The 16,780-nt window shown below is 46.4% G+C and overlaps 1 protein-coding gene across 1 annotated transcript; it reads left to right on the top strand.

Moving 5' to 3' along the window:
• Positions 1 to 589: 589 nt before the first annotated feature.
• Positions 590 to 2,214, top strand: LOC141956810 (GSK-3-binding protein-like). Its single transcript, XM_074897634.1, has one exon. It carries the CDS (start codon positions 676 to 678, stop codon positions 1,279 to 1,281), a length of 606 nt encoding a protein of 201 aa, XP_074753735.1. The 5' UTR covers positions 590 to 675; the 3' UTR covers positions 1,282 to 2,214.
• Positions 2,215 to 16,780: the final 14,566 nt, after the last annotated feature.

The raw sequence follows: 16,780 nt of genomic DNA on the forward strand, positions 1-16,780 counted from the left end.
GGGCGGCAGGCAGGCGGCCACCCTTCCTCTGCGCCCGGGCGCCCCCCGCCTCTCCTCTGGGCACTTCCCCGAGACGACAGAGCGGCGGAGCGGCCCCCCCGCCGCCTCGCCCCCCCCCCCCCCCTCCGCCTCCTCGGTTCCCCCCCGCCGCCTCGGCCCCCCCTTCCCGCCGGCCGGCCCCGCGCCTGCCCCGAGCCGGGCCGGCCGCCCCGCCCCCTCACACCCCTCCTGCCAATCACGCTGGCCCCGCCCCGCGGCCCGAGGTGCGGGGTTTGAAAGCGGGCCGGTCCACGCGGCGCGCGGGCGCGGGGGGGGGAGCGGGAGCGGCGCGGCCGGCGGGCGCGGGGCAGCCCCGCCCTGGCCGCCGGTCCCCGGCCGCGTGAGCCGCCCCCCGCGCCACCGCGAGAGTCGCCCCCGGCCGCCGCGCGGGGCGTCGGCGCCGGGAGCGGCCGGCGGGCGGTTGGTGGCGGGGGCTTCCCCCCCCGCCCGGCGCAGTGGGAGGCGCCCGGGATCCCGCGTCACCCATTGTTTACAAACCAACCCCAGCGGGCCGAGCTCCAGCTTCAACCGCAGCCGCCGGAGCCGCGTGTGCTCGCGTGCGCGCGGGGCGGCGGGCGGCGGCCCCGGTCCCGCTGCGTCTGGCGGCGCGGCGCGGCAGGGCGCCGGCCGGCCGAGATGCCGTGCCGCCCGGGCGAGCGCTTCCTGCTGCTGGAGCGCTCCGTCGCCGTGGGGCAACCGGGCTCCAAGGAGGTGGACGCGCTGGTGGCCAAGCTGGGCGAGGTGCTGCAGCTGAGCGCCCAGCGGGCGCCGCCGCCGCCCCGCGCCCCCAAGCACCTGGGGCCGGGCAGCGCCCGCGACCGCGCCGCCCCCTACTCGCCGCGCTGCAGCGGCGGCGGCGGCGGGGGGGCCCTGCTGGCGCCGCGGGGGCCGGCCCCGCCGCAAGCCCACCAGCAGCACGCCGAGCCCCCGCGGCCGGACCGGAGCGGCCACCAGCGGGTGACCAAGCAGCTGTGCGGCCGGGGCTGGCTGCGGAGCGCCGCCCGCCGGAGGAAGCAACCGCCACCGGGGCCGGGCGACGGGCCGGCGGAGGAGGAGGACCCCCACCGGCTCCTGCAGCAGCTCATCCTCTCCGGCAACCTCATCAAAGAAGCCGTCCGGCGGCTGCAGCTGGCGGCGGCGGCAGCGGCGGCGGCGGCGGCCTCCACGGCGTCCAGCGGCAGCGCCTCGGCGGGGAGCAGCGGCGCGGACGGCGAGGCGGCGGCGGTGCAGCCCCTGCAGTAGCCGGCGGGGACGAGCGGCGGCGGCCGGGGCAGAGGAGCGCGGCTGGGGCGGCCGCTAGCGGCGGCGGGAACCCCCGCCGGGCGGACTGCGGGAGCGCGGCGCTGGCTCCGCCGCGATGTAAGTCTCCCCCCGCGGCGGGGCGGCGGAGGCGGCGGGCCCCCCCCCTCCCGCTGCCGGGCGGGGACGGGCCGGGCGCGTCGGGGTCGGTCGGGGTGGGGCGGGTTTGCTCCCCCCGCCGCCCCAAGGTCACCCCCGGCGCGGCGCCGAGCCCCGCCGCGTTCCAACCGGCGGAGGCCGCGCATGCCGCCCGCCCGCCCCGAGGTGGTGGAGTAACCCCCCCCCGCCCTCCCCTGCCTTCCTCTGGAGCTCCTCCTCCTCTCCCCCCACCGGGACAGCCCGGCCGGGGCCGCGGACACCCCCCAACCCCCCCGCCGCCGGTTCCCCGGCCGCCGCGGGGCTGCTCCGCCGCCGGGCTCCGTCTCCCAGGAGCCATTTGCAATAATTCTGGCTGACCCCGGCGGGAGGTGTTTCCTTTCCCCTCCGGGCTGGTTTGTTGGTTTTGTTTGGGGTTTTTTTAATTATTATTTTGTTTATTATTATTTTTTGCCCGTTGTGACTGTATGAAGCAGTTTAAAAAAATGTGAATATCAAAGCTGGAAGGCAGCTGGACTTATAGTTGTAAAGCCTGATGAGTGAATGGAGCCTGAGACGCATTGTTCACATAAGGTAGCCGAAACAAGTTTTTTCTACCAAAAAGAAAAAAAACCCTGAATCCACCCTTCCCCGACAAACTCAATGGCTCGAATACAAGATGCAGCTGTTGATTTTAAATATATGCACTTCGTACCGGAGTGTTTGAAATGTGTTCCTGATTTACAGGACTTACTGTCTTAATTAACCTGTCTGTATTGAATAAACGTGGTCTTGTTTTTATTTTTGAGTCTGTGTCTCATTGTTAAGGGGAAGTGAATTTCGGTTCATGAGAACAAAACTATGTGGATGATGCTCCAGAAGGCACGTTCTCCTTGATCTTTCAGTTGTGAGATCTCCATTTTGCAGACAAAAAAAAAAAAAAAAAAAATCCCCACAACAATCCGCATAGTCTGATGCAGTGGGACACCGGTTATTAATGCACGGAGATGCAACTGAGCCCCTTTGTTTGCCAGCAGCATTCATTCGTGAGCCATGAGACGCCCCTTCGAACAGCGAGAATGTGGCTATTGGAATCTATAAGTCAAATCATACTGAAACCAAAATTGGGTATCTGGTATTGGGGAAGGAACAGAGCTTGTGTTGGTTACTTGTTTGGTTTTTTTCTTTCTTGGGGTGGGGAGGACTAGGAAGCAGGTTTTGTTTTTAAATCTATAAACCAGAATTTGATGCTGGTGATGATTAAGTTCCAATACGTATTCTTAATAGCTTCCTTGGTAAAATCCTATGTTAGGTTTTTAGGAGTCAAAGAATGAGCTTCAAGATCAGAACTGAACACATCAGACAGACTGGAGCATAACAGCCTCCCAGCCCCCACTCAATTTGAGGTAAAAACCTTCTCCTTTGAAGAAGGTAGCAATCCCACATGAAAGAAAATGGAAGATGTTTGCCTTTGTCCAAGAGACCGATTTGAGCAGCTACGTTTACTTGTGCGATTAGTTCTTTCAAGAATACATTAAATCCACAAAATATTTTAGATTTCTTTCTCTGCTACCAGCTACTGATAGAAGCTGTTGATGAAGGTTTTTATGTCTTACTGAATTTCTCATGCACTAGGAACAACATGTGATGTTATTATTAGCTTTATCTTGATTAATTTATAAGTAGAATGCAGTTTTTCCATATCAAAGCGTGTAAAATGGAAAAGAAGTTCAACACATTTCAGAACCTCCATAATTACTAACATCTGAAGTAATTTTTCTCATAACTTAAGCTGCTTTTGTGGCATTTTGCACAACTTAGAAAGGATTTGTATCTGCCACTAGTTTTTGTCCTCTAGTGCAATAATGTGTAGCTCGTCCTTACTTCAATGGAATTTTTATTTGAAATTTCGTTGTTTGTTAATTGGGGGGGGGGGGGGAAGTTAAATTTCAAAGAAATCTTAGCTTCATGTATTACCACTAGCCAACAACTAAAAAACTAGTTGTTTTCATATTTGTCCTTTAGATGCTTGGGCAGATAGGTATTTGCTGTGTCGACACTGAATGTGACCCCAAGGGTGGGTAGTTTAATTACTAAAAGAGCTGGAGGAAACAGGGTAAAAACAGAGTATAACCAACGGAGCCTGAGTTGTTACACAACTACGGTTAGAAGTATATGTGTGGCTGTCAGCTGAAATTCTGAAAGCTGGCATGGTTGACTTGAATTTTTGCCACTGATAAATTATGCATCGATTCCGCATCCCCCTTTTCCCCCCACCTTCCCCCCTCCCCAAATCCTTGCTTCTGTATACTAATGAGAACAGCTAACTTTACAAGTGTCCTTTGTAGTCATTGAAAGCCTTGAGACATTCCTTTTAAGGATTTTACTAGAATAACACTTTTCAATAAACTGGCAGTTGAAGTGAGGCTTAGAAAAGATGCTAATAAATTTCACAGTGACTGGCTGGTTTTTAAGCTTCCTAAATTACTTCTAAAATAGCTTTTACTTTCTCCTTTGTGCAAGGCTGGGAGATGCATATATGAAAAGGGTTATAGTGAGCTAAGTGTTACGTAGAGTGTGTGATGATTTGGTAAAAGGGTTTTTGGCACTTGTTTCAGATAACTCGCATAACTCACCGATGCATCTTCATCACTCATAACGTGAACATCCTAAGCTCGTGTCAGCAACGTTTATCGTCACATCTTCCTTATAAGTCTTTAAAATGATCTTCAAAATAGAGCACATGTCACTTCTTCGTAAGGGAGCAGACCAAACGTGCCTTATTTTGGTTTTGGAAGCCAAGTTTTACAAGATGTTGGACCAATTGAAATGCTGCCAGAATGTTTCCATTGATTGATTGCAAATTCTGTTTTTTCAAATATTGCCTTGTGCTATGCAATGCGGGCATACAAACAGAAAGGAACTTTGATATAAAAGTCATTGTCTACTTTTTTTTCTAAATGGGATAAAAAATGTTTAACAGTGAAGGAAACATTTTTGTCAGCTTTAAGTATCTGGTTTAGAGGTAGGGTTTTTATTAGTACATTTAGACTGTACTGGTCCTCAGCAGTTGTTGGTTTCTGGAGAAGCAAAAAGCAAATTTGGGTACATGCTACATTTAGCTTTCATGGTATGCTTAGACTACTTTCATTTCTAAGTGAAAATATAGTTTACTTCAGCTTTAATTTGGAATAAAATGATATTTTCATAATAGGCATTTAGCTAGGGGCTTTTTTTCTATCTTGTGAGGAAAAAAAATTGTTCAAAACACAAGATTTTGCAGTAGATTAAATGAGCTATAAGATCAAAAATAAGCCATTTAGATATTTGTAACAAGTGATACTGCAATGCACTGGGGAAGAAGTTTATTTTCATTATATTTATGGGGGCCTATATTTTGGGGATAAACCTGATTTTTAATAATTTTTTTAAACAAATGCACAAAAGACTCTCACAATCTCATCTCTTCGTGGCGTTGCATTAGCATGTCACAAAGCTGCCACAGCTTTTTCATGTGTAGTCTATATTGCAGCTTAACTCCTCCTGAGTTTTTTCTATATGACTTAACAAGTGTTTTCCTGACCCCTTGCCTAGAACTCAGCTGTGCACCCTTGTTATATCTTGCTCTTTCTACTCTAACATTCCCTGAGCTCTTGAAAGTAATGCAGTTTAGCCACAAGTCTGGCAGGTAAAATGATTTTTGTCTGCTATTCGCCCCATGTGTCTCCTGTATCCCTTTTAGCTTACTATTGTGTATTGCACCAGCACTTAGAGACTCCTGTAAAAATTATGTTGGTATAGTACTCGGCATGGTAGGAAAGTAGGAAATCTGCCCTAAGTCCTTAAAATCAGGCTTTAAAGAAGGTTTTAAAGAAAATAGCAAGTGCATCTCATGGGAGGCATAAGGGAGAAAAAGGACATAGGCTGGTTAATGCACAACTTAAGTTCTGGCCAGACAGGGCCAGTCCCAGTGTTGGCAGCTTCTCCATCTCCATCTCCATCTAAAGAGCATTCCTCATTCCCTCCTAGTCCCTGGCCCCACAGTTTTCCTCTCCTTACTCTGCATTCCCCCCTTACTCGGGCCATTATTTTCAGCTTGCGGTTGTAATCTTTTATTTTTACATGTCGTTTGTCCTTGTAGTATTGCTCTTCCCAAATATTAAGTAGCTTTGTTCTCCTCAGTTGCTTTTTGGTAGGTACTTTTGAATTGCTTGTTCATTTGGCTTCAAATACTATAGCTCAGTCATTTCTTGTTAGCCAAGATTTGTCTTCTACATCTTGCAGTGTGTGACTTGGGAGGGTAAGTTACAACTGTCTTTCATCTTCAGTTTGTACAATGTAGGGCAGAGATCAGAGGTGAAATCCTAGCTGCAATGAAATGAACAGATGAAGTTAACAGAAAAATTCATCTCAACTTCTATGGGAATTTCCTTATGTGTTTTTTTTAGAAGTAGCTGGAAAACACTACTTAAAGTGCTACGGTAACTACATAAATGCCTTTGAAGCAACACAAAAATGACATCAGCAAACTCATTTCCTGAGTCAGTGAGGTTGGTTTGCCTTTTCCAAAAATGATGCTTTAGCTGTGTGACTAACCTCAACCTTTGTCAAAGCTGCAGAACTGCTATTCTGCAATTTCTATGGCAAAAGGCAGCTGCTAGAAAAGAAGGAATTGGTGCCCTTAGAGAGAGGAGACTGCAGTGTGCCCAAGCCGCACTAGTAGACACTGTAGACTCCACAACAGAGGAAGCTACAGGAAATCAGGCACCATAAATTCAGAGGCACACAGCATTAACTGTTCCTTATGCAATATCCTGTATCTAAGTTGTATTATTTTGCTTCCCATGATCTAATCTGTCAGTGTCTGGTAGAGTAATATAGCCAGCTAAGGGTGCTTGTCATTGCTGTAGGCACTAGGACATCAGCAGTCAAAAGAAATTGTACATACACCTTGTCTCTGTGTCCCCCTGGTAATCACTGACTTGGCAGGACTTTCATGAAGAGGTGCTAAAGAAAAGCTGTAAGCTCCTGAGCCATATGAAGAAGTTTAATACGTTCAGTTCCAACCCCAAGTACAGGTTTTATAGCAGCAACAATTGTAAATCTAGGAAAAAAAAAAAATCCTGAAGCTTTTACACTTGGAAGCCAAGTGCTAAGTTAGAGAATAAATAGATGTTTTAATTTTCCTCCCATGTAGGTACTGTCAGTCCTCATCCAAGGAAGTTTGCGGCTCCCCGGCGTGCTATAGGGCTTGTGCCATCAACTGCCCCTCAGAAGGTGGTCTCTGATTGATTTTACAGGCCAGAGAGGTGGTGGCCAGAGACGTGGTAGTCTTCCAGTTCAATGGAATCACTTTTAGGAGAGACACTGAATTAAAGAAATACATTTTTCATTTGATCGTATGTGATGAAACAACACCAGGGTGAAAATGTTTTAGAGGAAATGGATCCTGGCTGACTTAATACTAAGTATTTGCTCCTCTAAGCATTTTACGACAAGAGGTCGGGGCTTATTCTACCTGTATCACAACAATTGTCCTAGTTTCAAGGCTTAAATCTACAGAAGCATGGGCTCTAAGTTAAGGTGCAAACCCGGGTTATTAGTGTTCTTAAATCCACATTGCAAGGCCTTTTCATTTTTACAAGACTAGTAGTTTTCCACAGGAAACCAAGCAGTGCAGACGCAGGTGACTGAGTGTGTGTTAGGTACATCCCCAGCTTCCCCTGAAAGATGGAAAATGAGGGGGATATCTAATCCTGTCCTCTTGTTAGCAAGCAGCATTGGCAGTTGCTATTCTGGCAATACCTAGCTGTCAGTCAGTGCACAGATATGCCCCACTGATGTGATATCTCATCTGTACATCATTTTGGAAGGTAAAAAAGCAGGTATTTATATTTTTTATCTTGCTGCTCTTCTCTTCTGTTAGCTTCCACCAGGCTGCTTTGACAGCTGCTTTCCTTCAAGGCTTCTGATGCAAACTTCCTCAGCTGCTTTCAGCTCTGTCCTGAACAGTGGCTGGATCCTGGGTCACAGGACAAGAAATCTTATTCCCATTGAAAAGGAGTATGATCAGCCTGGAGTGTGCCAGACTGGTAGCAGAATAGAAATGAGAGACAGAAATTTCCACCTCTGCATCTATATAGATCTGTTCTTCTCCCTGTGGTTTTTTTTTTCCCTTTTGAGAGAGGCTACAGGTATCAAGTGCCTCTGAAAGTCAAATTGCCTACCTCAATGGTGATTTGGAAGTGATCCACAGCCCCATTTTTCACTTTTCTCATTATTTTGCTGGAGACCCTTTCACAGCACATTTGGTTTGTGTTGATCTGGCTCTCCAGCCTGTGGTTAGACAGAGATGCTCGGGGTTAAAGATCAAATATGTATAGTATGGGTGCTGTGTATGTGTACACAAGCATGGGCTCAAATGTGAGTTGCTGAAATAGTACTTGCACACAGGGTCAAATGTGCAGATGTTTTACTGACACTAAGAATAAAAGATAATCCTACACAAAGGACATGTGCTATTAATTAGCTTCAGAATTAAATTTTTTGGTTAATGGTTGGACTAGATGATCTTCAAGGTCTGTTCCAACCTAGATGATTCTATGATTTTAGTAAAAATTTGAGTATACAGCAAAAATTATGGAAGAATACCATTGTGGGTTTTGTCTTGTTGTCAAAGTTAAGGCAAATGTCTTTTTAATGCAGTACTGCACATGTCCTGTGCGTGCATTGCCTTGATAGCTGCTCCTGAACAGGTCTTATCTTAGTAAAAGCAGATCAGACCCTATCAGAACTAGCAAATTATTGTAAGACATAAAATTTCAAATGGGTTTTGGTTTATCTGCTTCTTCCTAAACAAAACAAAAATCCTTATTGTCAGGTATATATTGATGCTGAATAACTCCTTCAAGGATGTCTTTGTGCAGGAGTAACTTGAAGTTTGCAGCCAGAATGGTATAGATCTGCCTTATGATTGCCATGGCTTTAATTTATCTATTATTAAAAGTCTTGATTCTTTTCCCTTCATTGTTTTAAAATGTGGTTGCAATGTTGTCATAGTTTAAACCCAGCCAGCAACTAAGCACCACACATCTGCTCGCTCACTCCTCCCCTCTCCCAGCAGAATGGGGAGGAGAATAAAAAAAAATTAAAACTCACAGGTTGAGATAAGAACAGTGTCATAACTAAACTAAACTAAAATATAATAACAATAAAATATTATAATAACAATAGTAATGAAAAGGAATATAACAAAAAGAGAAATAAAACCCAAGAAAAGACAAGTGATACACAATGCAATTGCTCACCCCCTGCTGACTGATGTCTGAGCAGTGATCTGCCCCTCCTGGCCAACTTCCCTCAGTTTATGTACTGAGCATGATGTCCTATGGTACAGAATATCTCTTTGGCTAGTTCGGGTCAGCTGTCCTGGCCATGCTCCTTCCCAACTTCTTGTACACCTGCTCGCTGGCAGAGCATGGGAAACTGAAAAGTCCTTAATTTACGATAAGCGCTACTTAGCAACAACTAGAACATCAGTGTGTTATCAACATTATTCTCACCCTAAATCCAAAACACAGCACTGCACCAGCTACTAGGAAGAAAATTAACTCTATCCCTGCTGAAACCAGGACAAATGTTTTTTCTCATTTGCAAGAGTGGAGATTTTTCTCATATTTTCTAGAGTCAGAAAAGTTTTCCTTCAGGGTGAGGAGGAAAAAATAAGAAAAGAAAAATTCAGCTCAAAATCTAATTGTGAAAAAAACATTTAATGGTTTCAGATTGTAACTGCCTGGGGAAATTATATTACAAACTGATCTTCACCTTTAAGTACAACAAGCTCAGACACCTAGAAGTTGAAATTGTGTTATCCAGGAGGAACTACTTTTAAGTCCATAAGCTTTAGAAAGTTTTAAATTGGAGAGGTGAAGTTAACTTGAATATTAAAACTAAACAGAAAGAACAAAGATTTTCCGTGGGCGATTTCAACTTCACAAGTAGTTCAGTCCAATTTATTTGATCTCCTATGACTCAGCAGAGGAGATTAATGGCTTGACACCAAAGGTGTTCTCTCATAAGTGACAGTCCCACATAAATCCTTAAAATTCTAGAGATTGTCATACTGGGTAAGACCTGAGCTCTAGGTAGCTCAGTATCTTGGGTGCTGGTCAGCTGCTTTATATCAGCTGCTGCATGGTGGAAGAGCCCCAGCAGTTCTCATCCTTAAGTCTGGAAGTTTGGGTCCCTCTTGGTTACATAGCTTACTATCCCTTCCATACTGTTGGGTTTTGGAGCTTTAGTCATCGTTACAGTTGATTTTCTTGATAGCTGTGCATGATGGTATACGTGGTCCAGTGCTTTCAGAGCCAGGAGACCTGATCTGTTGTGGTCAGTTGGCCTGTGTGTGCTTGGATGAACAGCTGGCTTCTGTGGAGGGTGGTGGGAGGTTGGGTGGTCAGGGTGGTCAGGGGAGTAATGTTCCCTCCCTGAGAAGCAGAGCCCAGCCAGTCCATCAGACATGCCTGGTGCCTGCCTTGGCTTCTGGCTGTAATGCTGAGGGCTGACAATGAAACTGCAGGAATGGATGTTGCCTGTGGAAGCTGCCTCTGGGGAGGAGTGTGGGACTGGAAGCTGGGCTCTATAAGAATTGGCTCCTCAGGAAACTGGAACTGACCAAGAAGAGAAACAGAAGATGAGCAAATCTCATCTCCTCAAATTGGTGAGATTTGAACCAGCACAAAGACATGAAGAACTGTGGGGAAAAAGTGGTCTCAGACACTCTAGAACAAAGGAAACCCACTGAAACACAGAAGTGTGCATAAGCCTCAATTGCCCCGACTAACTGCTAGAGAGGGTGAGAGCAGATTATGGAGCCCCATCATGAGAGGGAAGACTGATAGACATCCAGCTGGAGAACTGTAGGTGGAAACAAGCTTCCTGATGAGGAAAACCAGCAGCATGGCAGAGAAAACTAAGACAGGCTCAAGCAGCTTCCCCTGACTGCCTACAAAAAGGGTGCTGACGTGGACACTGACCATGGGCAGAACTGACCCAGCTCTTCCTTCTGTTCTGGGGCATTCTTGGCTTTGGCACATGCTTGTGTCTTGCTGGGATTTTGCCCTTTTCCTGTCACCAATTGTCTCCAGAACTGTGAGTCTGCACTCTGTCTGCAGGACAGAGATAATCTGGGGGCTTGAACATATTTATTTCTGCATCGATACTCCTTGATGCCCCAGAGCTTGAGATCTGAATCTTTTGTCTAATGCTGCACAAGGAAGCCTCAGCCTCCTTCACTTGCCCTAGAGAGAAGGGGAAATACAGCACTGCCCAAGTCTTATTTCCATAAAACAGAATCTGCCTGATTATTGATTCCTTGGTTATTGCAGAGCTTGTGATTTTGAAAACAGTGAAGCTGTAGCACACCTTCCTCTCTTTTTTTTTTTTTTTTTTGCTTAAGTAAGTTAGTTGCTGCTGTGCTTTAACCCATATCACAGTGAGCAAAATTAGGTACAAATGGTATCTGTTATTGTCTTGCTGTTCTTCTGACTGTACATTCAGCAATGATGACAAAACTTTTGTCAATATCAAAGACCTCAGCACTTACATTGTCAGCATGTGAACCTTTGTGGTTCTGCACGTGGTACTAAGAGTCTCATAGCTGAGATTCACAGCCCTGGGTGATCCTGGCATCAACAGCTTCCCTTAAATAACTGCTGTTACTCAGTTATTAGCACTCTCACTGTGTTTGATGGTGTTTCTGAGGCACAGAGAAGCTGATTAAATAATTTACCACATCTTTATGTCCTGGATGTAAGGACAAACCTCTTCCCCATGAGGACAGTCAGGCACTGGAACAGGTTGCCCAGAGGTTGCAGTCTCCATCCTTGGTGGTTTTTAAGGTCAGACTGGACAAAACACCGAACAAACATGGTCTGACCTCAGAGCTGGTTCTGCTTTGGACAGGTGGTTTGAGATCCTCCTGACCTGAATTATCCTTTGATCCATTTGCAACAAAATATTCTAATACAGTGCATGGAATTCACCCAGTGTTTCTGTAAATCTCAGCTAGGGATAAGGAATCCAGGCTACATGAATGTAGCCCCTTAGCAAGCATGTAATTTCAAGATTTTCTCCTGCTGTAGCTTCATTCACCATGATTCACCTTGAGTACTACTCTCATTTAGGGTCCTATGGTGGCAAGACCGTTCTCCTCATTTTTTTCTATATCTAGATTCTGCCCTTTCTCACTGAGATATGTGAGCCCTCCCCAGCCACCAATTTCTCATCTACAACAGGGAGGACATTCACTGCTCAGCTGATACTGCTCAAGCAGACACATGCACCATTTCTTCCAGCACTGGAAAAGGCAGACAGAAAGGACCAGATGTTATCCTTGTGATTCAGGCATTCTTACTTTAGCCCCACAGTTCTCATCTAGATCATCTGTTACCTTTGGACTCAAAAGGGAACAAACCAATGCAGTGTTAATGTGTGCCCAAGGGTAAGGGTTATTCCTAAGAGAGCAAGAAAAAAAGCCCTTTCCCACATTTGAAAGACCCCAGCCCTTGTGCTCTTAGGATTGTGTTCATAATGGCAACTTTTGTCTCAGTAAACCTAATGCCTTGGGACTCGACAAGAGCTGACAACACCCTCCGTATCAGGAAGCGGTTTGCTGTGAACCAGTGACTTCTCAGAAAAAGTTCTAGTCCAGTGGCCGTGTTGGGGGTTTCAGATCACTGTGCCCAGACAACAAAAAAACCTCCCCTTTTGGTTGTTCAAACTGAAAATTGGATGTGAGGTCAAGTTTCTCTTTGCTACAGAATTAAATTCACATCCTTTGCTTGAGATAAACCACAAGTCTGAAACCGCCTCTCAGACATGTCTGTGTGCTCCGAACACCTCTGGTCTCCAGTGCATACCATCCTGTTCTTCTTTTAGCAATGGCATTAGGAAATTCAGATGAGAGCCCACATGTATGATCTTAACAGTGCAGGGCCAGCCCAGGCAGTTCAGCTATCCAGATATCCTGAAGCTCTTAGTTTAATCTTCAGTAGCCTGGCCAATTGTTGGAACAGTCTTTCTGAATGAAAGCGTCTCTAAACCTCACCTGGAATATCGGTCAGCTGGCTTCCACAGGGACAGCTTCTTTGAAGTCAAACAAAACTCCCCCAAGCCTCAAATTATGCAAGATCAATTATTTTAAAAAATTAATTAAAAAAAGAGAGTTCTCTACAGTGGCAGAACACAGAACACTATGGTACTTCTTAGCAGAGTCAGGCATTTGTAACAGAGTCACGTACACTCCAAGAGCAGAGCGTATATGACCAACACATCTCAAAGAGCCAACTCTGAGGAACTAACCACTCTTTCCTAATTAAATATAAAAAATGGGGAATGATGGATGGTTTAATTATGCCCTTTTACATAACTTACTCTGGGATAGAAGAGCATTCACAGTTTTTTTTTTCAAATGTGTCTCGGCATGAGGGCTTTTCTTGATCCTTAATTCTTTTTCTCTCTCTTATCTAAAATGTCATTATTTTCCCATTGCTCTCTGTGGGACGCATGACCAGTGCCTCACGTGGTAGTGCAGGCAGGGAGAACAATTGCCTGCTATGAACCACTGCAGTCCTCTCCATTGCCTCCATCTTTGTCTTTCAGAAACTTGAAGAGCTTGTTTGGTTTTTGAACAAAACTGCTGAACTGTCTCCTGTAATGCCCTATTATCCTACCCAGCTGTAATGTACTGCTTTTGATTTTTGCTTGGCTGGTTTGCTAGCACTCTGTTTGCATGTATATATACTGCATTGGCATGTCAAGAGGCGAGCAGAGAGATATGTCTGTCCGGCTACGTGTTTGGCAAAAAAACCCCAATCCTTTTATCACCAAATGAGATGTCATTATAGCCACCCTCTGGCCTTTCCCTCAGCAAAATTAGGTTATAAAAAAAAGGCAGGTCTCCAGCCTGTCCTATTAGAGTTAATGAGAAAAAACCCAGTCAAAGTCAGCAGTGCAGGGGCCTTAACCTTTCTTAAATTGGTGACACAATTTGCATTGCTGATGGTGTGGTGAGTCAGCACGGACGGGATGTGTTGGTCGGTGGGTAGCAAGCACCCCACGACTTGGCACTGATACTGGTTGCTGTTATGTCATTGCTGGGGATGTATTAACACCTTGCCTAATCTGTGTGCTTTCTTGGGGGGGGTTATCCTTGCACCTCCCTCAAGTGTGAAATAGAGGGAGAGCGCTGACAAACTCAGTCTCTGAGTGCAGAGATTCAGGATCTGCGCCAGCAGCTCGTGTCAGCTTTGAGCCTCCGTTTTCCCATGTCATGTGGCTGTGACAATGCAGACGGGTGCTTCCCATTAGATACTCACAGACACCAAAAACAGACACTCCGTTGCAGTAGCACATCAGTTGATGGTAACGATAGGGCTCTGCTTACTAGTTCAGTTACATACTGGCAATCTGGCCACTTTGCATGCTTTATTTATCAGGTATTAATTGCAACTTCCACATATGACCCCCAGCCTAAATTGCTGCATCGTCTGTTGCAGCAATCAGACATTTACTTATTTTCGCTTGTGTTATTAGCATCAGAAAACTCAATTACAGGCAAGCAGGCACGCATACACAAACACACAGTAGTAGGTTTGTGCTGATGTTTTTAAAGATACACATCTGCTGATACTAAAAATAGGTCCTTGTCAGCAGCTTGGTAATTTTAGGCTCAATGAGAATTCATCCCCATGGTAACTGTACAGTTGTTGAATCATTTATTATTTGAGCTTCAAAATCACAACAGTGCCAGCAATTTTCATCCTCTGAACATTTTTAAGGACCTTCTGTAGTGTTGCGATACTTCTTGCTCCACACCATCAATATTTATCAAGCAAACAGCACTAGTCCTTAAACTGACTACCTGCTTTTCCTCAGCCATGTGGGGACTGGGATACTTGATAGCAGGATGGCAGTTTACATAGGTTTCACTTTTGTGATAACAGCAGTCCTGCTGGTGTGGCTGTTTGGCTGGGGATGCTACGCACCAAGGCCTGCAAACTCCTGATTGGCAAAATGAAACTTCAAAGTGCAGACCTAAGCCTTGGTCTTTGTCTTGAGAGTCAGAAAACAAGATACCTCAGGTCTCAATGTTGCAAGAAGTTTGGCAGATAAGGGACTGGTAGTTTTTAACCACGTAGATAGATGCGGTTGACTCTAATCTGGTGGGGGGGACACACTGCCTGGCTTTGTGGAGATTAAAGCTGTTTGTACTTTCCCTCACTTACAGATAATGTTCATTAGCCACCTTGTGCTAAAACCAAGATAAGTCAGACGACTTGGCTAGCAAAGCACAAGGTGAAACTCAGGTGCCCTGAGCTCGGCAGTTGCTCAGACTCTGCTCTCATGGAGCTGACAGAGCATGGGACTGGGAGAAGCTCTGCAGGATGGGCTGGGGGGGCTGTGACCAACATCAGGCTTGAAACAACAGAGATAACTCAGCAGCAGAAACGCTTCCATAGCACACAAATGGCATTGAAATCACAGGCATCAACTCCCTCACCAGCTGCCTGCAGGATTTTTGTTGCACCATTGCTGACCATTAGATTTACTAGAGTGCGCAATACAGAGGACTGTTACATTTTAGGTAGAAGAGGTTCAGTCCCTTTTAGTCTGACAAACCGGGATCTGAAAGACTGACCCAGAAACACAGACGCTATTCCCAGATGCCAGCAGTTGTAAAGTGATGCGCTTAACGGAGCTGATTCCTTTTGGGTTAAACATTATAGCTATTATATTATATACTGTCATGACTGATGCCATATTTTTAGCTCAAATGCACTTGCATTGTGTGAGTTTTTAAGAACCTCTTGGACAAGGTAATCTGCAAGGTGCTTTTAAATTGCCTTTTGTCTTATTAGTTCAGTTGAGTTGAACACAGCAAACTAAGGATGTGCAAGGGCCTCTTACAGCCACCGTGCAGCTGCTTTCCTTCCACCTTAAGCAGCTTTCTGTAAATCTGTCAGTACCAAAAGCGTGTTGTGTATCACCCCTACGGGATTTGTCAGGTGATCCTGGTGTGCACTGCAGGGAGAGCCAACATCTGCCATCAAGGGAAGATTGGTTTCCCCTCCTGTGCAAGTGTATGATCACCACTGATGTCAGGCCCATCCGCCTACGTGCCAAGGGACAACACAGTGCTTTCCCCAAGGGCAGCAGCAGGAGAAAGTGGCCCATCCACGAACCAGCTCCCAGCACCAAAGTTCTCTCCTGGACAAGCGGCAGCTTTTCTTTACTCTTTATTCAAGCATCTGGTTGCTCAGTCTGTTCATTTAATTAAACCAGAAATTTCCTTCCCTCCAGTTGGTTCAGCCACTATACATTTGTCCCAGAGCATATACAGATTTGGAAGATGCTGCCTTTTTTAATTTCCATCTACCAGCCTCCATCTTCCTGGGCTGGAAAGCATGCTCTGTGGCTGTGGCTTCAGCTGGCTGAGGCGATGCCAGGTCTCACCACGCCGAAGTCAGAATGTTTCAATAGGAGAATTACTCGCCTGTAGCATCCAGAAGGCTGTTCACAGCTCACGGGTTTTATAATGAGTTGGGAGGGGGAGAAAATCACCTGCACAATAGACCAGAAGCAGCCTTTATTTCCAAAGCCATTGTGGCCAAGAGCTTGTTCCCAAGTAGTTTTTTCCACTTGCCACGCAGTGCTGGGCAGGCAGCTTGGCTCTGCCCCACAGGCTGCTGCCTGTGGAGATGGAGTGGCTGTGCCAGAGTCCCCCAGCTCTTCCTGAACGCTGTTTTCCCCTTGTCACAAAGAATGAAGATCTGAGTAATGACCTCAAATATGCTGTTATTGCCCTGTGGTGTACAGCTAACCCTAATACCCAGATTTACATTGTCATTTTTTAATTCATTTTTACTTTGTTATACTTTTTTGATCCTGCTTGTAGGTGGGTGGGAGAGACATAGCAATGTTGTGTGATGCTCCAGCAGCATTGCTGATCATGGGCCCCTGAAGCCTGTGGGCTCCCAGGGTGTTGTGGTTTGAGCTCAGAGAGCAACTGAGCACCATACAGCTGCTCCCTCTCTCCTTCCCCCCCGCCCCAGCACTGAGAAGGAAAAAGTAAAGCCAAAGGTTCAGGAATCAAGATAAGGACAGGGAGGGATGACTCATCCATTACATTCACAGACAGAAGAGACTTGTTAGGGGAAGAAAAAAAGAACATAAATTTAATACAGGCACTAACAAAACCAATACTTAGCGGAAGAGTAGGACTGTGAGTAGCATTACCACATCTTGAAAACACCTTCCCCCATCCCTCCCTTCTTTCCAAGATCAGCTTTTCCCCCGATATCTCTAC

Source organism: Athene noctua, chromosome 2 (genome assembly GCF_965140245.1).
Source record: "Athene noctua chromosome 2, bAthNoc1.hap1.1, whole genome shotgun sequence".
Classification (NCBI taxonomy): domain Eukaryota; kingdom Metazoa; phylum Chordata; class Aves; order Strigiformes; family Strigidae; genus Athene; species Athene noctua.

Bases quoted from the DNA above. Each gene is read 5' to 3' on its own strand.
- LOC141956810 (XM_074897634.1), top strand. From the start codon at position 676: ATGCCGTGCCGCCCGGGCGAGCGCTTCCTGCTGCTGGAGCGCTCCGTC.